Source organism: Mobula birostris, chromosome 2 (genome assembly GCF_030028105.1).
Source record: "Mobula birostris isolate sMobBir1 chromosome 2, sMobBir1.hap1, whole genome shotgun sequence".
Taxonomy (NCBI): Eukaryota; Metazoa; Chordata; class Chondrichthyes; order Myliobatiformes; family Myliobatidae; genus Mobula; species Mobula birostris.
This window is the reverse complement of record NC_092371.1, coordinates 218,968,122-218,992,367: the sequence shown is the minus strand read 5'-3', so window position 1 is coordinate 218,992,367 and position 24,246 is coordinate 218,968,122. Positions and strand designations below refer to the sequence as shown.

The 24,246-nt window shown below is 38.7% G+C and overlaps 2 protein-coding genes across 2 annotated transcripts in view; one reads left to right on the top strand and one right to left on the bottom strand.

Moving 5' to 3' along the window:
* The first annotated feature begins 170 nt into the window (after positions 1-170).
* mrpl19 (mitochondrial ribosomal protein L19) lies at positions 171-15,893 on the top strand. The gene is made up of 6 exons (XM_072251495.1): positions 171-260; positions 1,224-1,347; positions 7,827-7,945; positions 8,967-9,098; positions 10,327-10,505; positions 15,456-15,893. Exons 1-6 carry the CDS (start codon positions 203-205, stop codon positions 15,675-15,677), a joined length of 834 nt encoding a protein of 277 aa, XP_072107596.1. The 5' UTR covers positions 171-202; the 3' UTR covers positions 15,678-15,893.
* Positions 15,894-16,224: 331 nt separating this feature from the next.
* Positions 16,225-24,246, bottom strand: part of LOC140194080 (intron Large complex component GCFC2-like) — a 44,676-nt gene continuing 36,654 nt past the window's right edge. The window contains exons 14-18 of the mRNA XM_072251494.1: positions 22,697-22,773; positions 21,372-21,438; positions 20,021-20,167; positions 18,979-19,130; positions 16,225-16,851 (exon numbers count right to left, since the gene is read on the bottom strand). Of these exons, the coding sequence (XP_072107595.1) occupies positions 16,752-16,851; positions 18,979-19,130; positions 20,021-20,167; positions 21,372-21,438; positions 22,697-22,773 (543 nt within the window). The 3' untranslated portion in view covers positions 16,225-16,751. The remainder of the gene's footprint in view (positions 16,852-18,978; positions 19,131-20,020; positions 20,168-21,371; positions 21,439-22,696; positions 22,774-24,246) is intronic.

The window sequence follows — 24,246 nt, the reverse complement described above, 5'->3', positions numbered from 1 at the left end:
AACTATTTGGAGTAATTTTCCAAAAGTTGAAAGCCCAATGGCGCTTTGAGTTTGTCATGATATACCGAAGCCAATTTACATTCAGTTAACTGTTGGCACAGCGACAGATTCCATTGCTGATGCGCTCCCGTCCTTTTGCAAATTTGAGCCGCGAGGTTAGCCGTAGTTTTTCGAGTTTGCGCAGTGAAACCTTGAGGGAAGAATGGCGGCGCCAGTGGGGGCGACGGTGGCGTTGTGTCTTCGGGGCCACGCAAGGCCGGGTGAGCGAACACGGGGCATGCAGAGGGAGGGAGGCGATGTACCGAAGACTCACGACCCGGGACAGGCAGCGGGGAGTCAAGGCGATGGGGTTGGGGAAGTACCGAAAGGCGAGTTCGCGAACTGCGGTCATATTCCCCCCTCCACCCCCGATCCTCTGTCGGCGCTCCCCACACCCAGTGTCCCGTCTCCTTCCTAAACCCCAGAGAAATTTCGTGTCAGCGGGGGAAGGCGTTCGGCCAGTTAAAAGCAAAGTCTAGTTTAATGTATGCATAATTACGTGTATGTACAGGTGGGATTGAAAATCTTGCAGCAGCATCACGTAAACAACGTTCAACATAACTTAGATGTAAATTATATACAATTTGCTGCCCAGTCTGATCCTACTTTGCAGCACTGACTTCTCCATTTGAAAATGATGGGAGTTGCAGGGATCCTCTGGATGCAAAATAAAAATCCCTATCTTCTTTCCAGAATTTAAACCTGTCACTATAAATCTTTGCTTTTTTTTCCACCTAACTGTCAAGAAAAATGGGCCTTTCCTATATACATCAAAGATGCTGGTGAACGCTGCAGGCCAGGCAGCATCTCTAGGAAGAGGTACAGTCGACGTTTCAGGCCGGGACCCTTCGAAGGGTCCAGAACTGCATATTTGGATAAAGAACACTGCATATTGCATGATAAAGTAGATACAGACCTTTTGAGTTTTATGGACTTGGTTTCTGTCAATGCAGCAGAGCAATGAACAATTCCATTTTTGGTGAACTGTGTAATTATTTGAAGTTCTTAATTATCTTAAAGTAATCGGACATGGTAGAATATTTACTTCCATGTATAACCTACTGATTCACTGGTTACCCAACATTGCAGGAAAGGTAAAGGAATGCATCTCAACAATGAAAGCAGCAGATACTTTGACTTCTCTTTAGAAGCTGTGCTTTTTATTTATTCTGTTTTATTTTTAGGACTTCTGTTTTCATCATTACGGTTTTTAAGTTCCCCAGCAAATGATGACAGATCTTCAAGCTTTCAGCCTCCACCAAAACCTGTTATTGTAGATAAAACTCATTCAACCACATCACAAAGCAGGTAAAGTCCAGAAACAGTAATATTCCATGAAATTTAGTTAAGATGTACTGAAGTGTGTCTATTTTAATTTAAGTACCTAATAAAATGGTCACAGGAGTGGAACCGGTGTAGTCTTTCTGCTGCTGTAGGCCAGGGGTCCCCAACCTTTTTTGCACCGCGGACCGGTTTAATATTGACAATATTCTTGAGGACCGGCCAATGGGTGGGGGAGGGTGTTAATCATGACCGGAATATAAGTCAACTATAAGTCACTTATAAGTGGCTAATACACTCAATTTCGTTTCTAAAAGGGTTTATCTAACAAATTTAATATTAAACACACCGCATATTTTCCTCGCATGAATATAGTAATAAGTTAATTATAAGTCACTTATAAGTCAAGAGCATCATAACATTTTAAGTAACATTTGGATATTAAACACACCGCATATTTTCCTCATATGAACATGTAAAATCATCACAACACACTAATATCGCTGAATCAGTGGGAGCCCTGGGCTTGTTTTCCTGCGACAAGATGGTCCCGTCGAGGGGTGATGGGAGACAGCGATACTTGAACAGGGTTCCTTATGTCTAGTCTATTCCTCAATTTAGTTTTCGTTGCATTCATTGCAGAAAACCCCGCTTCACAGGGATATGATGTTGGAAATGGAAGCAACGTTTTCAGTGCTTTCGTGGCACTGAAAGATGAGGGTAGTGCAGTGGATATGATCTATATGGATTTTAGTAAGGCATTTGACAAGGTTCCACACGGTAGGCTTATTCAGAAAGTCAGAAGGCATGGGATCCAGGGAAGTTTGGCCAGGTGGATTCAGAATTGGCTTGCCTGCAGAAGGCATAGGGTCATGGTGGAGGGAGTACATTCAGATTGGAGGATTGTGACTAGTGGTGTCCCACAAGGATCTGTTCTGGGACCTCTACTTTTCGTGATTTTTATTAATGACCTGGATGTGGGGGTAGAAGGGTGGGTTGGCAAATTTGCAGATGACACAAAAGTTGGTGGTGTTGTAGATAGTGTAGAGGATTATCAAAGGTTGCAGAGAGACATTGATAGGATGCAGAAGTAGGCTGAGGAGTGGCAGATGGAGTTCAACCTGGAGAAGTGTGAGGTGGTACACTTTGGAAGGACAAACTCCAAGGCAGAGTACAAAGTACAGGCTTCCCCCGCCATCCAAAAGTAGAGCGTTCCTATGAAATGGTTCGTAAGCCGAAATGTCGTAAAGCGAAGAAGCAATTACCAGTTATTTATATGGGAAAATTTTGTGAGCGTTCACAGACCCAAAAATAACCTACCAAATCATGCCAAATAACACATTAAATCTAAAATAACAGTAACGTATAGGAAAAGCAGGAATGATATGATAAATACACAGCCTATATAAAGTAGAAATACTTTTCCACAATCATTACTGAACTGTTCTCTGGAGCGAAAATCTCACGCAAGCGCTGTTGGCAAAAACACGGAGCAAGCGCTCTCCAGTAAACTTTAAGCTATGAAATTGCCAAATCATACCAAATAGCACGTAAAAATACACAGCCAATATAAAGTAGAAATAATGTATGTACAGTATAGTATCATGGGAATCAGGACAGCGCCGAGCACACTGATGATGGTGTGTTAGACTGAGTCGTCGGAGTTTGGGTGGTGCAGTGGCCCCCCACCCTCCAGGCCGCTGAGCGATACATTGCCGCGAAGAACGCAGGGGTCCAGCGGTAGCCAGGAAGTACACAGCACATCTTTAAGAAAAAAGCTGAAACAAACATGCTAATTAATTAGGTGCTGCCCGTAATTGTTGGCCCAGATCAGTGCCGATTTCCGATTGCATCGTCTCTGATCTGGGCCGACAATTACGTGTCGGCGACACCTAATTAATTAGCATGTTTATTTCAGGTTTTTTCTTAAAGATGTGCTGTGTGCCTCCCGGCTACCTTTGCATTCTCCGCGAATCGGTATCTGTCCGTGGCCTGGGGGTTGGGGTGGTGGGACACTGGGGTGTCATCTCATCGCCTGTTTCCATTACAGCAGGCGGCTCATCTTCTTCTATCTCTGCCCACCTCGATGTGGAAGGTCGAGGTTCGTCGTCTGCTGTGGCTGATGTGGAAGGCTTGCTTGACTGCTGAGCCTCACATATATTTCTATCACACAGTTCTTTAATAAGGACTCAAACCATCCTGCAAATGTCCCCTAAACCGACGTACCTTTTCAAAATGAAAGTCGTACTTTATCATTACTCATTCGGTTTCGATTGTAATCCTTTTTTCTTCCAATTGCATCAGCTGTTCATCTGTCAGTTCTTGGTGATGGGATGCCAAAACTTCTTCAACATCATCTTCGTCAGCTTCCACAAGCCAAACTCACGTTGTCCTTACTTCATTCACCACGATCAAAACGCTTAATTATGTCTGGTTTTACTGTAAGTGTAACACCCTTACGAGCTCTTTCAGGCTTTTCCGATACCATAGAACTCATCTTGCAAACAGCTGCTCAGAGGCTGGTGTTTAAGCAATGCCGGCGAGAATCCGGGGGAGAGCGGCTGCTCGGGGCGCGCTCTGCCTTTTATCACGCGCTGATTTTTTCGCGTGCTGAATTTTTTTTTCGTAACAGTGAAAACACCTTCTGAAAGTGAAAATAGGGTACTGACTTAGGTCTTTCGTAACAGTGAGGTTTCGTAAAGCGAACGTTTGAAAAGCGGGGGACACCTGTAAATGGCAGGATACTTGGTAGTGTGGAGGAGCGGAGGGATCTGGGGGTACATGTCCACAGATCCCTGAAAGTTGCCTCACAGGTGGATAGGGTAGTTAAGAAAGCTTATGGGGTGTTAGCTTTCATAAGTCGAGGGATAGAGTTTAAGAGTCGCGATGTAATGATGCAGCTCTGTAAAACTCTGGTTAGGCCACACTTGGAGTACTGTGTCCAGTTCTGGTTGCCTCACTATAGGAAGGATGTGGAAGCATTGGAAAGGGTACAGAGGAGATTTACCAGGATGTTGCCTGGTTTAGAGAGTATAGATTATGATCAGAGATTAAGGGAGCTGGGCTTTAATCTTTGGAGAGAAGGAGGATGAGAGGAGACATGATAGAGGTGTACAAGATAATAAGAGGAATAGATAGAGTGGATAGCCAGCGCCTCTTCCCAGGGCACCACTGCTCAATACAAGAGGACATGGCTTTAAGGTAAGGGGTGGGAAGTTTAAGGGGGATATTAGAGGAAGGTTTTTTACTCAGAGAGTGGTTGGTGCATGGAATGCACTGCCTGAGTCAGTGGTGGAGGCAGATACACTAGTGAAGTTTAAGAGACTACTGGACGGGTATATGGAGGAATTTAAGTTGGGGGCGGCTTATATGGGAGGCAGGGTTTGAGGGTCAGCACAACATTGTGGGCCGAAGGGCCTGTACTGTGCTGTACTATTCTATGTTCTGTGTTCTATGTGGCTATCTCAGGATATTCAGCCTTGACTTTGATCCAGAATGCTAGCAGAGATGTTATGTCAAATATACTTTTCAGCCCACTGTCATTTGCAAGCTCGAGGAGTTGATCTTCTTCCCGCGCTGACGTGGATGATTCATTGGGGACGTTCCTTTGCATGTCTTGGGTCATTTGCGGTTGGGAAGTAACGCACGAATTCTGTCGACAGTGAAGATAGGTGATTGTGCACCAGCTGTGAGAAGGGCGGTGCAGCCTCAGTCTCTCCCGAAATCCCAGCTAATGTTGGGAACATGTCAAATATGCCTCTGTCCACTCGCCGTCCCCACAGTTCCAGTTTGGCTGTGAAAACAGACATTTTATCTGCCAGCATGAAGACAGTTGTCATTCTCCCCTGAAGTGACAAATTGAGTTAATTGAGCAGGTTGAAGATGTCACACAGATAAGCGAGTTTTGCTATTCACTCCTCGTCACTGAAGTGTGCTGCCAGTGGTGACGTTTTTCCTGAAAGAAATCTCTGTAGCTGCTCTCTTAACTCAAAAACCCTGGCCAGGGCTCTTCCCCCTTGATAGCCATCTGACTTCAGTGTGTAAGAGAAGGTGTTCGTGCTCTGCATCCATTTCCTCGCAAAGCTGCTCAAACAGACATGAGTTAAGGGCTTTTGCTTTGATGTGATTGATAACTTCAACAATGTCACTCAATACGCTATTAAGATCAGGTGATATTTTTCGGCTAGCCAGTATTTCACTGGGTGTGACACGGTGTGTAGACTGGCATTCAGGAGCAACCTCTTTGACTCAGGTAGTGAAACCAGACAGCTGTCCAGTCATAGCTGCAGCCCCATCTCTGCATATTCCAGCACAGAATGACTAGTCCAGTTTGCCTGACATGTAGTCATCCAAAGATTTGAATAGTTCTGCCCCCTACCACCTCTTCCAAAGAAACTCTCAAGCCACGTTTGTTTTTAACTCATAGAGTAGTTGTAGGTTAATGACCGACTGATGACCTCGCGTGCGTAATGACCTTGCATGCGTTCAAGTTCAATAGTGGGCGTGACAGGGAATGAGGAAAGGTGCAGCTGACTCACATTGTTTCATATTGCTGAATCATATCGTTTCCTCGCGGCCCAATAACACATGCTTTGCGGCCCGGTGGTTGGGGACCACTGTTATAGGCCATTAACTTCAAGATTGGATGCATTGTGTGTTCAGAGATGTTCATCTGCACACCACTGTTGTATTGCGTTATTTGAGTTACTGTTGCCTTCCTGTCAGCTTGAACCAGTCTGGTCATTCTCTGACCTGTCTCATTAACAAGCTATTTTCATCCACAGAACTGTCTGCTCACTGGATTTTTTTATTTGTTTCTCGTCCCATTCTCTGTAAACACTGGAAACTGTTATGTGTGAAAACCCCAAGAGATCAATATCTGAGATATTCAAACCATCCCATCTGGCATGAACGAAGTCACTTCGATCACATTTCTTCCTCATTGTGATGTTTGGTCTAAACAACAACTGAACCTCTTGGAACATACCTGCATGCTTTTATGTGTTGAGTAGGTGCCACATAATTGGCTAATTATATATTTGCAATAAAAAGCAGGTGTACAAGTGTACCTAATAAAGTGGCCACTGAATGCAAGTTGACTATATCAACCGTAGTAAATTCAATTTCAACATAAAGCTTTTCTGCTCAGAGTATGTGCCAGAAATGTGTTAAAAGTGAATTGAGATATAATTCAGATGACACACACCCGAGAATATCAAAAGAAAAGACTTAAGAGGTAGCATAACATCTTGTTCTGTTTTAGCAACCTCCATGGAGATGGTAGAAATAAAATATCAATGTATTTGAGGTATGCACTAATAGAGATGATTATTAGGGATTAACAGAACAATAATCTTTTATTAATGCAATTGTTAATTCTTGGGTGTGGTGTTGTGATAAACCAGTAGTGCAAAACTTTTTCAGGAGGGTTGGATTTGCAATCCTAACTTTTTCAAAGGCCACTCTCCGGAAACAGTTTAACTATTGAGGACCAGATACTGAAAGGGTTGGTCATGCATGAAGACTTGTGCCACAGTTCTTGATACTCCACTCGTGCCTTTGAACCTTCTGTTGTGTTCTCTGTCACACTGCTGTCCCAGCTACTGTTATTGTCTCATTTGCCACATTTCCAGTCAATGTTCCTGCCTTAGCAGATCTGTGCCCACCATCACTTTAAACAGTCTTATACAGCAAATGTATACTTACTAGTACTGTACCTCTGTTTCACACATTGTCAAAACTATGTTCAATAGCCAGAGAATAGTGAACCTGTGGAATTCTTTGCCACAGGCAGCTTTGGAGGCCAAGTCTGTATATTTAAGGCAGAGTTTGACCAATTATTGATTGGTCAAGGCTTTAAGTGATATGGTGAGAAGGCAGGAGACTGGGAGCTGAGAGGAAATTGGATCAGCCATGATGAAATGGCATAGCAGACTCAAAGGGCCAAATGACCTAATTCTGCTCCTATATCTAATGGTCTTCACCATACTGCACCTGTGCCATGTGACCTGTATTATGCCTGTTACATGGTGACCAGATGTTGCATGTGACAGTGGTAGATGTGGCTGCAACTAGATTAATATGGTTTCTATAATAACTTCAAACAGGACACATTTGATTTTGTTTTTTTATGTCCGGGAATCCTGATATTGAAGCAACTAGTTAGGCTTTGGCTGAAATATTATGTGTAGAGTTTCTCATTCTGATGAGGCCACCTTGTTAAATAAAATTCATTGATGACTTGAATGTGCAAGAGTTTCAAAAGTATTTTGCAGAGAAATATTGACACATCCAGAAGAATTATTAGTTGGGGAAGAGCCACACAAGTAACGCATCAACCATTTATATCTTAATGTAGAATATGTTTACCAAACATCAATGCCACCTTTTTAACAAAATAGAATTGCGTTGAAAGAAAGTATGGGAAGAGGGCAAAAAGAAATGTGAGCTTTGTTGTTATTCAACTAGAGTTGAGATACACTTTTTAAAAAAAACTCTCCCGACAGATTTGTAAGTCCAGAGTTCATAATGAAAAGAGGGAGGACGAATCCCATGAAATTCATCATAGAGAGAAGGGACATGATTCAGAGACGGAAAGTACTGAATATACCAGAATTTTACGTAGGTTAGTAAAACTAATATTTATCACATTTAATAAATTGGGCTTGCATGTCATTCTGCCTCTGGAGGCACTGTTCATTTTGTACAAACATCACTTCCTGTTCGTAAGCTGTTTTAATATAATTGCTTGTGTGGGTTAATTTGGATTTCGACTTGGAGCAAACACGGTGAAAAGAGATCCATCTTCATCCACTCTTTATTTGCCCCTGAAACAGCAGTATCTTCACAAAGGTTTCTGATTTTAAAAACCCTGATGAAAGCTTTCGGCTCGGGGGATTCTTGAAGGTGTTTGACTCCCTGCACAGCTTTCTATGCAACACACTGCAAGGCCAGTAGACATATAATGTTTTACTGAATTTTTATTGCTTACATAAGTGATAAAAATGTTGCTACTTAAATGCTACTGTAGGAATACCAGTGTAGCTAGGAATTGCCTAATTAGAACTATAAATATGCTTATATATTAATAATCCATTCTTTACATGTCTCTGTGCAGTGTATTTATTGCAAGTTTATATATTCACTCACTTCACTAAGAGGAAAACATTTTCTTTGGATATGTAAAGTCTGATATTGGTAATGAATATATTTTGCATCTGCCAGTATAGCTTTAATTTTAAAGGTGAACTAGAATTGAAACACTGCTCAGCTGTTAAAACCCTGCTGTAACCAAACCCAGGCATGCCCAATCTGAACCTAATCAAATTCTGAAAATTGAAGATTTGCAGATCTAAAATAAAATGTTAGAAATTCTCAGCAGGTTAGGCAGCATCTAGGAAGAAGAAACTTGTAGCTTTTCAGGTTGATGATCTTAGGAAAAATTGAAGCTGTTTTCCTTTTATTGATTTGTTTATAAGTCATATCACACTTTGCTTCCTCTGTTTATAATTTTGTTCTTCAAAAAATTTTCTGAATTTAAAAGACTAAAGTTCAACGGGGGGGAGTAATGCTTAATACTTTAGTTCAAACATTTAATGCATAATATTTATTGTTCCTTAACACTGCATTTTTACTGTTGTTGATAGGAAGTATTTTAGCTGTTACAACGGCAGAACCAGGTGATAACAAAGCTAACAGATTTGTTGGAATCTGCATCAAAAGATCAGGAAAAGGATTAGGTGCAACTTTTGTACTCAGAAATATCATAGATGGGCAAGGTATGTTTTAATTATTGTTTAAAAATTGCATACAAGTCATGATATCAATTAAGATGAAATTTTTAACAGTAATTATGTCTTTAAATTAATTTGAAATCCCTTTAAAAGAATTTTTAAGAAGGTAATAAAGCTTGAGGTATAAACAAAATATTTTAAAATAATTTTAATTTGAGCTTTTAGACAATTATCTTATTACCTGCCTAAAGAAAGTAATCAGTTGTGAACTTCAGATTATAAACATCAGATGGTTTTGCAGTCTGGATAACTCTTGCTGCTTTTAAGATATAAACTTTAGGAAATCAGATGATCATGTCAAATTTATTTTGCTCTGGAAAGATACTTGCGCAATAGTGTAATTAGCATTTTCATGTAATTCATTTCAAATACTGGGATTCAAAAAGCAAAAAGTCTTCAGGTACTGCAAATCTGAAATAAAACAATACTTTAAGTATTCTGGTCAGGCAGCATCTGAAAAATGAGAAATAATAGTACTCGTGTCAGTGACCTCTCAGAATATTTTAAAACACTGGTAATTTTACAATATGAGACAGCGATATGCCTTTAGTTCCACTGTAATAGATTCATTGTCATTTATAAATTGTATGAACTAAACATTGTGCTGCTAAGTTGAACCAGAGAATGCTTGCTTTTAATTGGCCAGATAGTTTTACTGTACAGGGTAGTTTTTGCTAAATTTGTGTAAAGCAAATTTTTACACTAACCAATCCAAGGCATAAATAGATAGTGTTTTTTGCCTTTACACTTTGTCTAAAGCTTATTAAAAATAATGGTCTGAATTGATAAGCTTAACATCATCAGAACCTCTTTGGTAAATTGGTTTATTATTGTCACATGTACTGAAGTACAGTGAAACATTTGTCTTGCTTATATTTATACAGATCAGTGCATTACAAGATTATATTGAGGTAATACAAGGGCAAAATGAGCTGTTAATTATAGAGTGAGTACAGTACAGGTAGACAATAAGATGCAAGATCATAACGAGGTAGATTGAGGTCAAGTGTCCTTCTTATTGTACTGGGGTACCATTCAATAGCCTTATAACAATTGGATAGCTGTCCTTGAGCTTGGTGTTACTTGCTTTCAGACTTTTGTATTTTCTGCCTGATGGGAGGGTGGAGAATGGGAGTTGGGATAAAGGTAATTCTACAGTTTTAATTTTGACAATTTGGGGTTCAAAGTATACCTTAATATTTATTCCTTCTAGGCATTGAGATCTGCTACGATATGTATAGTCCTCAAATTCAGCAGATTGAAGTGTTGAAGCTAGAAAAAAGACTGGATGATAACCTAATGTACCTGCGTGATGCTCGGCCAGAGTATAGTACATTCGATTTTAATATGAAGCCTGTGCCCCACTCTGGTTCTGAGGTCCCCATAAATCCAGTAAGAAACTGTTTATTTTGATTTCAATATTCTCGACTATTTCAAATGTTGCATTTATGAATTTTTACTATCATACAATTGACAATTTTAGGATAAATGTTACTCATTTATGAAACTTTACGTACTAAATTGAACAGTCCTTTATGGGGCGGTGTCGGGATTGCTTATGGTCCTTCATGGGCTCATATACGAGGGGTGATTGATAAGTTCGTGGCCTAAGGTAGAAGGAGTCAATCTTAGAAAACCTAGCGCATTTATTTTTCAACATAATCCCCTCGTACATGAGTTATGTAGGAGATGAGTTATACAGCTCTTGTTACATGCACATGCAGTTCAACTCTGAGTGATTATGCAGAAAGTTTGGTTAACAACCGATCTTCTACCTTAGGCCATGAACTTATCAATCACCCCTCGTATATTGATATGAACAGTATTGACTTTTTTTCCCCTCCATCTTTTTTATTGTTTCGAATTGATAAACATAACAATAATGATACAAAGAGATCGGGATTACATTAATAATGGTTAACGTATACAGACACAGACTCCAAGTAACATATGTAATTTAAGCCTCCCAGTCTCTTAATAACTGAACATGAAAACGATTCAAAAAATTTTATACAAAGAAAAAGTCCCCCTACATTAAAGAAAACAAAAACAAAACAAAGGCTGGGCTGCCATGGTTTCATTGGTTAAAGTCATTATTTGTCATTAACTCCGCTCCTCTATACACAAACAAAAAGTTATTGAAAAGGATTTAGAAAAGGTCAGCTTACATCAGATGAAAATGTTGAATAAATGGCCTCCAAGTTTCTTCAAATTTAACCGAAGGATCGATGGTACCGCTCCTAATTTTTTCCAAGTTTAAACATGTTATAGTTTGGGAAAACCATTGAAATGTAGAAGGGGGAATTAGAATCTTTCCACTTACATAAAATGGATCTTCTGGCTATTAATGTAACAAATGCAATCAAACAGCAAGCTGAAGAGGACAAATGATTATAGTCCATCTCTGGTAATCCAAAATTGCAGTAATAGGATGAGGTTGTAAATCAATACGCAGAACTACTGAAATCATATCAAAAATGTCTTTCCAATATTTTTCCAAAAGAGGGCAAGACCAGAACATATGTGTCAAGGAAGCTACCTCAGAATTACATCTTTCGCAGACAGGATTTACATGGCAATAAAAATGAGTTAACTTATCCTTGAACATACGGGCCCTATGCACCACAGTAAATTGTATCAAAGCGTGTCTGGCACACATTTAAGAAGTGTTAACTAGCTGGAGAATTTTCTCCCATTTCTCTATAGGTAAAGATACCTGAAGTTCTCTTTCCCATTCATTCTTAATTTTATCAGATGTACCTAGACGTATTGTTGTAATTAAATTATAAATAATTGCTATTAAACTCTTCCGATAGGGGTTTAAACCTAAAATTTTTTCTGTAATTTCAGTTTGATGTGGTATCGAAAAAGTAGATAAAATGACATTCAATAAGTTCCTAATCTGTAAATATCTGAAAAAATGGGATCTCGGCAAATTATATTTATTAGACAACTGTTCAAAAAACATGAGACAATTATCCATGAATAAATCACGAAAACATGTTATTCCCTTCATTTTCCAAAAAAGAAAAGCTTGATCAGTTCTGGATGATTGGAAGAAAAAATTGGATATAATAGGACTTGATAGGATAAATTTATTCAATCCAAAATATTTATGAAATTGAAACCATATTTGCATTGTATGTTTAATTATTGGATTAATTGTTTGTTTATTCAGTTTAGTAAGTGCAAAGGGAAGTGAAGCCCCTAAAATAGAAGCCAATGAGAACCCCTGTACAGACTCACACTCGAGGTTCACCCATTATGGACTTTGAATTTCGTCCAAATCTTGTGTCCAGAACATTAGATATTGAATATTAATTGCCCAATAATAGAATCTAAAGTTCAGCAATGCCAAACCGCCATCCTTTTTTGATTTCTGTAAATATTTCTTACTTAACCTAGGATTTTTATTCTGCCATCTATATGAAGAAATTTTAGAATCATTAATATCAAAAAAGGATTTAGAGATGAAGATTGGTACCACCTGAAATAGATACAGAAATTTAGGTAAAATAGTCATCTTGATAGCATTAATTTGACCAATCAATGATAAGGATAATAGGGACCATTTAGTAAGCAGTTGTTTAACATTATCAATTAAGGGTAAAAAGTTAACTTTAAATAGATCCTTATGCTTCTTAGTAATTTTAACTCTCAAATAAGTAAAATAGTCAGTAACCAGTCTAAATGGTGATTGTCTATAGATTGGAACTTGAATATTTAATGGAAAAGCTCACTCTTATTAAGATTCAGTTTATGACCAGAAAAACTACTAAACTGAGCAAGTAGTGATATTACAGCAGAGATGGATTTCTCTGGGTTAGAGATAGATAGTAACAGGTCATCTGCATATAGTGATACCTTATGCGTCCCATTCCCACAAATAATGCCAGATATATTGGGTGAATCACGAAGAGCAATTGCCAAGGGCTCCAAGGCAGTATCAGATAGTAAAGGGCTGACTATTGATATCTCACAGGATGCATATGTCAGCAAAGATTACCAAAGGTTAATTAAAGGACTAACAGGTATGAAATGCACATTTAAAAAAAAAACAAAGGTACCAGTATTTACTTGAAAAACTCCAATCTGTTGAAAATAAACGAAGTTGCAGATGTTGGAATTCTGAAATAAAATGGTGGCAGGTCATGCAGCATCTGTAGGGAGAAAGGAAGTCAAATATTTCACCCTTCAATAGTACTGGAAAACACACCTTTTTAACTTGAAGGGATGGGTGGCGAGCACAAAGAAATATAGAGGAAGATTCTAGCAGTATATTAGAAATACGAGTCTGTTAGGGGACGGAAGTGAACGTAGTTGCTATTACCAAGAAGATGCTTGGGTAGCTGAAAGGTCTGAAGGTGGATAAAGTCACCTGGACCAGCCGGACTACACGCCAGGGTTCTGAAAGAGGTAGATGAAGAGATTATGGAGGTGTTAGTAATGATCTTTCAAGAGTCACTAGATTCTGGAAATGGTTCTGGAGGATGGAAAATTGTAAATGTCACTCTTTAAGGGAAGGATGAAGTTGCTGGGTACTTGGAGGCACATAATAAAATCGGCCAAAGTTAGTGTGGAAATTTTGTTGGACAAATCTGTTGGAATTCTTTGAGCAAATAACAGATGGGATAGACAAAGGGGTGAATGTTATTTACTTGGATTTTTCGACAGGTTTGACAAGGTGCCACTCCTGAGCCTGCTTCATATTACAGGAAAGGTATAGCATGGATAGAAGATTGTCTGACTGGTGGGAGGTAAAGAGTGGGAATAAAGAGGGCCTTTTCTGGTTGGCTGTTAGTGACTAGTGGTGTGCCACAGGGGTCTCTGTTGGGACTACATTTGTCAATGATTTAGATGATGGAATTGATGACTTTGTGACCATGTTTGCAGATGATACGATGATAGGTGGAGTGTTGAGTAAGCAGCATGGGTAGTGGGTAGTGGCTCCATATGTCACTACAGGGCGTGACCACCCTGCCTTACACGAGTCCCGGGCTCAGTTGGCTCCGGCTGACAGTACCAGGTATGGGCCCCTATCCAGGGTTACAGATCCCACTGCCTTGTGGGTATCTTTGGGAGAAGAGAAGGTTAAGGAGTAAACCCTACACAAATCCGGAGTGGAGCCCCTAAGGCGGTTGGATGACGTATCGGATGACGTATCACATCACCTCCCAGCAGCTCCTGCAGCCAAGCTGATGCCAAATGTATTGCTTCTCATTCCTTTGGACCACATCTGCGAGGCTGAGAGGGGGATCTTGATGTCTGGGCAACCCAGGATCTCCATATTCATCGCCCAGGTCTGCGCCCTGGAACAGGGTGCATCCATTGTCTACTTAGGCAGACAGAGCCATTAAATTAATGAGTAAGCAGGGAGTCTACAGAAGGACAGACAGATTTGGAGAATGGGCAAAAAAGTGGCAGCGGGAAGATGGGGTGGGGAAGTGTGTGGTCATACACTTTGGTAAAAGAAATAAAGGTGTAGACTGTTTTCTAATTGGGGAGAAAATTCAACAAATCAGAGGTGCACAGGGAGTTTGGAATCAGGATTCCATAAAGGCTAACTTGCAGGTTGGGTCAGTGGTAAGGAAGGCAAATGGAATGTTAGCAATCATTTCGAGAGGATTAAAATATAAGAGTAAGGATGTAATGCTGAGGCTTTATAAGGCATTGGTCAGACCAGACTGAGTAATGTGAGCAGTTTTGAACCCCCTTCTCTAAGATGTGCTGGTGTTGTAGAGGGTCCAGAGGTTGTTCACAAAAATGATTCCAGGAACAAAAGGGTTAATGTATGAAGAGCATTTGATTGCTCTGGGCTGGTACTTGCAGGAATTTAGAAGAATGAGAGATGTCATTGAAACTATCTAATATTGAAAGGCCTGAAGAGAGTTTTCCCTTTAGTGGGCGAGTCGAAGACCAGAGGGCACAGCCTCAGAATAGAGGGACGTCCATTTAAAACAGATGAGGAGGTATTTCTTTAGCCTGAGGGTGGAGAATCTGTGGAATTCATTGCCACAGATGGCTGTGGAGGCCAAGTCATGGGGGGGGGGGGGGGCGCGGTGTACGTATATATAGAGCAGAGATTGATAGGTTCTCGATTAGTCAGTATGTCAGCTGTACTGGGAGAAGGCAGAATGGGATTGAGGGGGTTAATAGATCAGTCATGATGGAATGGTGGAGCAGATCTGATGGGCTGAATGACCCAATTCTGCTCCTTTTTTTAAGTCTTAAAAGCATCACCACATTGCTTGCCTTAGGTAATTAAACATTGTCTTTAAAGTGTGTTACTTGCCTCATGAACTTCTGCTTTTTGTGACTTGGTTTTTTTTTCCAAAAATACAGCTAAAAGTTAAAATGAAGCCCAAACCATGGTCGAAACGTTGGGAACGTCCACAGTTCAACGTGCAGGGCATACGCTTTGATTTATGCCTCACAGAAGAGCAAATGGAAAAAGCCAAAAAATTTGATAAACCATGGATTAAATATGATATGATGAGAGAATATGACACATCCGAGATTGAGAAAAGTATTGAGCTGGAATTGCAAAAAAAGCTGAATAAATGAAACGTTCTAGGATTGTTCTTTTATGGCCTGAGAGTTGAGCACGACCAACGTATTGAACACTTGTCTAACTGTTGGTAACAGAAACAAAAAATGATTTGAGTTTTTGACAATTTGTTACCTGGATAGAAATTGTATTCATATTTATATTAGCTACAGAATTCAACTTTAAGAATATTCCTTGTTGATAAATGAATAAATGTCCATTGACTTGGAGAATCTCGTGTGATCTGTGTGAATTCTTTTCTCAATTGTGAAATGTGCCAAGATGAACAGAGCATTTAATTAGTGAAATTGTACAGTATTGTCCTAGTTCTTGTCATGTAAAAGGTAGATTTGGAGAAACTAATTTAAAGTTACCTTTCAGGTAGAAGAGAGCAGGTGAGTTTCTTTTTAGAAAAAGCCAATAGATGTTGATTAGCTCAGTAAGATGAAATGGTTGCCCAGCAGTAATACACAAAAATCACAATAACTTTCTCTAGCTCTAATTTTTTCATTAATCTATAGATTCCCTGCCTGATCAAGGATGAACTTAAAAAATGATACTGGAAAAATGTAAAAATTATTTATTCAACAGTTTTTACAAAAAGGTAATTCATAACTTAATGGCTATTCAAGGCATTTTGGCAAGTCTTAGATTATTTTACATATGTTTGTATATTAGAATTTAGACATTGGTTCTGAGTGAACCAACAATAAGTTTTCAGTTTAAACAGGTTGGCATTTTTCCTGCTTAGCAGATTTAAGAATGAGACATATCCAAATAGATAATATTTATAAATGCCAATGTACTTCAAATAAGCTTTAGAGAACAACTTTAAACCAAAGTTGTTATTTGGATTTACCCTGACCTGTTCTAAATTACAGAATCAGAACATAAACCGGTGGATGTTTTTTATTCAACTATAAAGTAACTGGACCAGTCTAATATTATACAGGACTTAAGGTATAAGCAATTAAAATAGGCCATAACATCTTTTTGAAAAAACATGGATATTAATTATTACAAGATATCAAGAAACCATGATTGAGTAAAGAATATATAACAATTAGTTCATTTTAGTTTCCTTGAAAAATCTATTCCAGGTCTTCTAACTTGCACTCATTGATGATCGCCTCAGTTTGTTCCAGAGCATGGATCATGGTTAACATCTTCAGCATATCTTTTATTGATTCTCTGGAAGTTGAGGGGGAAAATACATTAATGTATGAAAATGTTATGGTACTGCTGGAGTCTGAATAACAAATGCAAGGGTCATTCATTTTAGGCGATAATCGGGCATTTAGAAAGAAATGATAAGAGTTGGCATTTAGCCTGAAGGCTGTATGCAGAGTCATACAGCATAGAAACAGGCCCTTTAACAAAGCTATGCCAACCCTTTATTTCTGATAATTTGGTCAATCCCATTTTATTCTCCCATCAACTTGCCAACATACTAAGGACAATATACAGTGGAAAATTTGCCTACCAAACCACAAATCTGGGATGTGTTAGGAAATCCTGATAGAAACCCATGTACTCAAAGGGAACATCAGTTTGCAGACAACGACAGAGGTTAGGATTGAACCTGGGGCATTAAGTTGTGAGGTATCAGCTCCACCACTGCCATTCAACAAGATTGTGACTGTATGATTAATATCTGCACCCAGGAGTCTATCACTCTTGATTATAATGACAGCCTCCCAGAACTTCATGTTGGAATTCCAAACATCTTGAATTGGAAAAAAAAAGTCTCATTCGACTTCTAAATTATCTATTCCTTGTTCTGAGACTGTGATGCCCTCAGTTGCAGACTCAATAGTTCCAAAAAAAAAATTCCTCCTATCTTTCCTAAAGAGCCCTGTAAGAATTGGAACGAACCTGGCAAATGTTGGCTGTATTCCCTTCCTTTGCAAATGACACCAAAATTGAAACAATGTTTCACCAAGGCCTTTTACAATTTTAGTAAAATACTCTTACCCTTTATACTCAACCTTTGGAATGAACACTATCATACGAATACGAATACGAATCCTCTCAATACCAACCACACTTGTGCATTTGCTTTCAATGACTTGCATACAAAGATATGGCACAGCCAGTATTGCTGTGGCCTCACCAATCCAATCCTGACCTCCAGTGTTATCAGGGTGGAATTTGAAAGTTCTTGTGTGTCTCCTCTGGGTTCTCCCACAAGCTACAGATGTACAATTTGATAAGGGAGTGGTAGAATCTTGGGATGGGGATTGAGGGAAGTGTAGTTAAATGTGGATAGAATAAATATATTGACAGGAAGATTATCAATCTAGAATTAGTAGAAAAAGATGATTGATGGTCAGTGCTGTCTAAGTGGGGCAAAGGGCTTGTTAGTGTTCTGTTTTGTATTATGGCTACAAAACCCAGGTGCCTTTGAACATTATTATTTCCTACTTTCTCAGTGATTTAAAAACAGTAAGAACTTTATTTTCTACTTAATAACCTCACATTTTTCTTTCAATGTATGCCATCTGCAGTGTTCTTCACTCCTGTAGCTCACTTAAAGCACCTGCAAGTCTTTTTGCCTTGCCATCAGTAATCACAGTCTCTGAGGTTCAAGTCAGCAGCAAATATCAGCTAGGACTAGAATACAAAAGCAAGGATGTAACATTGAATCTTTATAAAGCATTGGTCAAATTGCACTTGGGAGTACTGAGCAGTTTTGGGCCCCTTATCTAAGATGTGCTGGCCTTGGAGAGAGTCCAGAGGTGGTTCACAAGAATGATCCCAGGAATGAAAGGGTTAATGTATGAGGGATCTATGACTCTGGGCCTGTACTCACTGGAGGTTAGAAGAATGAGGGGGGGGGGGAATCTCTTTGAAGCCTATTGAATATTGAAAGGGCAAACACGAGGAAATCTGCAGATGCTGGAATTTCAAGCAACACACACAAAAGTTGCTGGTGAACGCAGCAGGCCAGGTAGTACCTCTAGGAAGAGGTACAGTCGACGTTTTGGGCCAAGACCCTTCGTCAGGACTAACTGAAAGAAGAGCTAGTAAGAGATTTGAAAGTGGGAGGGGGAGTAGATTCTGTGGCTGTGAAAGAGAAGCCAGGATGGTGTTTTGCCTTCCAAGTGCTAGAGTCCAGGATGTCTTAGAGCTGCTGCAGAAGATTCTCAAGTTGGAGGGTGAGCAGCCAGAGCTTGTGAAATGCAATCTTCTGCCAATTCATTGACAATGTATAAATTGGACATGATGTTTTGCTAGAGAGTTTGCTTCAGATATTAACAATGATCAGCATAATGAAACTAAATGTATGTTAATTCCCTGTAAACATATTTAAATCACCTTCCAATATTATCCACATCTTGAGTCGTTGCACCATTCTCATGTATTCTACGTAGAGATTGCAGCAGATATTTACACAGGTTTTCTAATTGGGGAAGGCTACCCCGTCCTTGCAGATTTTCAAACCAGCTCCGGGGAAAGCAATCTATAATCTGAAAGCAAAAGCAAAATCAGTATTCTCACAAACAATAAAAAACCAAAAGTTTAATTGTTATTTTCAAACTACCAAATAAAGTTGTTAAGATGACCAGCTATTAAAAACAAATGCATGGTACTGTGGCAGAATGTATCAACAATCAGGAATTCTGGTAAATCTTCCAATTCCGTTGCTGAAGCAAATGGGAAACCAGATTCTCTGGAAGAAAAGGGTTACAGAGTCATTCATATTCTAGGAACCAGAAATGTCAGAGTACTGTAGGGGAATTCTAACATTTCATATGTGAACTGAAACTTCACATACGAATGCATTTTATTAAATGAATTCTCCACAATACAATCATAGCAGTTAGCTGACTCTTAATATCAAAGGATCAGCTAACTCAGGACAGATCTAATGTTAGCCCATAGTTGTTTTCTATTAACCCCACAGAAAAAATATTTTTTAGTAATATCTCAAAAATTGTCCTGCAAATCACAGTGTCTGATCCCAAGTTCCCAAAAGAAAAGTCAGCATCATGTTTAAGTCTCAAGTTTAAACTCAAGAATGCTCAAAGACAGTCAAACATAAGCACTTGGGTCAATGCTGAATCAGAAACCACCAGAAATGCAAGCATAGACTTTTGGATCTTAACATGTTTAATCAATTTTTAAAAAAATTATAAAATTACACTAATAGTGCACACTACTAGGTCACAAACAGGATTTTTGAAATCCTTCCTTCAATACACTGTTTAAACTTTACGTTTTAAAATTGTTTTAGTTCAAAAATAACAATTTACAATATGTTAAAATTGTAACAACAGTATTTTTGAACCTACAAACACTTTATAACAAGTAATTTATATCTCATTGACTAAACATTACCTACATGCCCACTAATTACCTTTCTACATTTTTCTATATTTTTTGAATGAGATGGAGAAGTTTGAAGGATTAGTAAAATGTAACGATTGAGAAGTTTGTCCAGACTCAAGTCCTGTAGGGTCTCATCTGGTAACAAGCCATCCCACTGCAGAATATTATCCAATAGCTGAAAGGAAAAATATCTTTTTAAAATACCAATATTCAACTTAAGTTAAAATTTCAAAAAATATCAAATATTATGAAAATATAATAGGCATGAGGTTCCAGAAGTTTACTCCAACATAAACTGACATAAAAAATCTTGTATTTGACACGATCCTGTTAAGATTAATTAATGAAATTATAATTCAAAACAGAGACAGGGAAGAGCATACACATTAAAATGTGGACATTGCTTGATTATTTCCTCAAATTTGACTCCTTGTTCTTAACAGTGCACATTATGCTCTAATGTTTAACTCCCTTCCCAATTTAGCACTGGTCATTTTCTTTGTTAAGTTTCTGATATTTGTTTAATTATTAGTCATTGTATTTTTGCTTTTGTTCTTCTTCACTCTCTAAATAGGAGCTTCTTAATGTTTTTGGTTTGAAGAAACTCAGGCAAACAAGTAGTTATAAATACAACAGGAATCTGTGAACCCATTTTGAGCACTCAAGAGCAGATCATAGAAACTTAGAAAAGCTACACACAATACAGGCTCTTCGGCCCACAAAGTTGTGCCGAACATGTCCCTACCTTAGAAATTACTAGGATTACCTATTGCCCTCTATTTTTCTAAGCTCCATGTACCTATCCAAAAGTCTCTTAAAAGACCCTATTGTATACGCCTCCACCACTTGCCGGCTGCCCATTCCACACTCACCACTCTCTGCGTAAAAAACATACCCTTGACATATCCTCTGTACCTACTCCCAAGCACCTTAAACCTGTGCCCTCTTGTGGCAGCCATTTCAGCCCTGGGAAAAAGCCTCTGACTATCCACACGATCAATGCCTCTCATCATCTTATACACCTATCATATCTGACATTTTCCATTTTTTCCCCAACAAGAAGCGCCAGATCCCCAGTTAGCATTCCCAAATCCACCTGGGCAGTTAAGATTTTAAAAAAAGTATCTCTTTTATATAGATCTTAAAATAATCCAAATAACAGGTATCAGGAAATTTAGCATCTGCTTATTCAGGGACTTTATTCAAATAATTGCACTGACATCAATAGTGTGTTCGGTTAGCGTACTGCTACATCCTTTACTAATGAAGCAGCCTTTACACTAACAGGAAAACCCAGAGTCAGTGGTAACATTTATTTTGGACACTCTTAAGATGATATGTATGAAAGTACAATTAGCATTCAATAGATATATTCTCACCTTTACAGCTGACCAGAACTGTCTTTCCTGAAACTGAGAATAGATTGATGTTTGATCTTCCAAAACACTGTTAAAATAAAATGAAAAAGTTGAAAGACTCACATAACTACAAAAGTTCTACAGGCAGACTTTGATCTCCCTTTAGCAGAAATACCTGTGCTTGAATATGAAGTGATTCACCCTTAATCCCTTATTTCTGATGAGTTTTCAACCATGTGGATATTTCAGAAACATTATTTACTTTAAAAAGTATTCAAATATAATCACTAAATTCTCATTAATGGAACTTAGAGTATTTATTAAAATACTCTCATTTGATAACCTAGGTTCATTTTGACATTGAGTGAAGGCAGGATCAAGCTCACCCGCGATGCTAAAATGGTACCTGTCAAATGGATGTTTGGGTGGGCTACAAGAAGGTAAACGACATCCAAGAAACCATGAAAATTAGGAAAAAGAAAGCATTTGGAACACTTTACATCTTCAATTTATTAAGACACTAGCAGCTGCCTTGAATGGGGTATTTGGTGACAAGGAGATTGGGGCATGTTTTAGGGATTCCTTACAAACCCATTTTTATCTCTGCTGTAGATTCTTGTTGACAGTGCCAAATGAAAGCTTTGGTTCGGGGATTATTTCAGTATATTCTTTCATTTAAATATGACCAGTAGAAATAATTTAAACTACAGTAAAAATCATTCTACTCCCAAAAGAAAAACAATTTAAAAAGTAAAGCAAATTGTGCTATTTTAATAGGCAACATATGGACAACGTGAAAAGAAAAATAAATACATAAATATGAATGAGCTTTAAGAGGCGGCTCCTGTAGGTCAATTATGAAACAAGAGTACAAGTAAGGTAACAAATGAGAAGGTAGGCAAGTGAAAATAAAAGGATGGTGAAATGTCATACGCTGACATGTTCCGCTTTACAATGAAGGCTCCTGTTTATTAATTAACATATGCTCTTCAAATGTGCCCTAAATCTCCACAGAAAAAAACGGATGATTTGACCAACATAGCAAGATGCAGCTTCTCCTCACATAACATTAACGCAGTTGGAGAAATGCCCTGGAATAGGTTTCAGCTCTCGACAAAAGGAAGTCTGGCAAATGTGGAAGTGGTTTTAAAAGATGATATGGGCAGAAGGTCCGTGCTCAACGTGGGTTCAGATATGACTGTAAAACCAGAAACAAAACAGTCCAGACATGGGTAACTGGAGTGAGAGAGAGATACGAATTCAGTTGGGCAAGAATTGTGGATCTTCACAATGGTCATGCTTGAAGAAGTGACAGGGAAGTAACAATATAAAAGTGTTTTATTTACCTTTTTGGATAGAGAGGAATGAAAATATCTTCTTCTACAGACAAAGTTATTCTCATGACAATACTTTTTTTCAGAGCCTAATTTAAGGAAAAATGGTCAGTGTGTTAAAATGGGGTCTTCTTGAAAATATTCCAACATATAGACAAATATCAATATTTCTGTTTGAAAAGTGGCATTCTACAATAATCCAACAGATTATCTCAAGACATAAAACACTTAAGTTTTTAAATGTCCAAGGCACATAAAACGGCTAAAACCAGATGCAGCATTAACAAAAAGACAAACCCTCAAACCCATCTTGGTCTTCTGTCAAAGCTGATCAGTGACATTTTGGGGCAGCATCTCCACAATGCACCTCCCTCATCAATTTATGTTTTTATCTTATTACTGGATGTGAGATAAAGGAGGACCTGAGAGACAGGCCTCACTCACCCAGTCCAAGAAAGCAGGCATACTGAGGCAGCAAAGGTACTGCTTCCAGTGGACCCAGTCCGTTATGCTCTGACCAAAGGTATTCACTTCAGAATACTACGATATTCTCATACTTCCCTATACTATTGACTGAAACTTGTCTAAGGCCCAATTACCATCTGCCTCATGAGGGATTAAAATGCAACACAAAATATTTGGCTTCCAATCAACTTACTTTTCAATGGCAATATTTTACATCCGATTGTCGTGGTAATACATCCTGATCGTTAAGCTACAGCTTCACAGCAATGACCATGAACACTTGTCAAACTGACAGCAAGATCTCTTTTTGACTGAGTTAAGATTAATTTAGAACCAAGCACAGCCTAGATGACTGGGATTTGTATTAAATATTAATACTGACCTATTGCCTATTACACACCAGTGTTCAAAAACTTGCATGAATTTTTAAGTAATTAGAGAACTTGTGAACAGTTCCCCAAAAGTATCTGTTCAGAACAGTAATACAAGAAAGGAGAAACAATTTAAACACTGGAGCTGACAAAGTTTCGAATTCACCTCATCTATTTCCTGCATGTCAGCTCTTAGATCCTCTCCTGCTTCCACCCCATCAGCCTCGGCATTTAACAGATCATTTCTCATCACCGTCAAGCACATGTTCCTCTCTCTTCTCCTTTCAGTAACTTGAAGGGACCATTCCCTTTGAGTCCCTGGTCCACTCTTGTGTTCACAATCATTTCCTTTTCCACAGGAAATGCACAATCAGTCCCTTTTAGCTCTTTCCTTCCCACCGCCCAGGGACCGAAATGGTCCCAAGTAAAGCTCCACTTTACTTGAACTTTTTCCAAACTAATATACTGGTGTCCACTCTGACCATCTACCTTATCTACGCCTCTCATAATTTTATATACTTATCAGAACACTCTCAGTCCCAAAGAAGACAATTCAATTCAGGACTTGCATCACCAGGTTCAAGAACAGTTATTACACCTCTACCATCAGCTCTTGAATAAAAGGGGATAACTATACTCACTTGCTCCATCATTGAAATGTTCCTACAACCTTAAATCTTACTTTAAGGACTCTATCTCATTATACCACGTTCTCCTTATTCATTG

What these genes read in the sequence shown, in the direction of transcription:
- mrpl19 (XM_072251495.1), top strand. Translation starts at nt 203, where the DNA reads ATGGCGGCGCCAGTGGGGGCGACGGTGGCGTTGTGTCTTCGGGGCCAC. An exon ending in AAATATCATAGATGGGCAAG is followed by an intron (nt 9,099 to 10,326) that starts GTATGTTTTAAT and finishes TATTCCTTCTAG; the next exon opens with GCATTGAGATCTGCTACGAT. An exon ending in CTGAGGTCCCCATAAATCCA is followed by an intron (nt 10,506 to 15,455) that starts GTAAGAAACTGT and finishes CCAAAAATACAG; the next exon opens with CTAAAAGTTAAAATGAAGCC.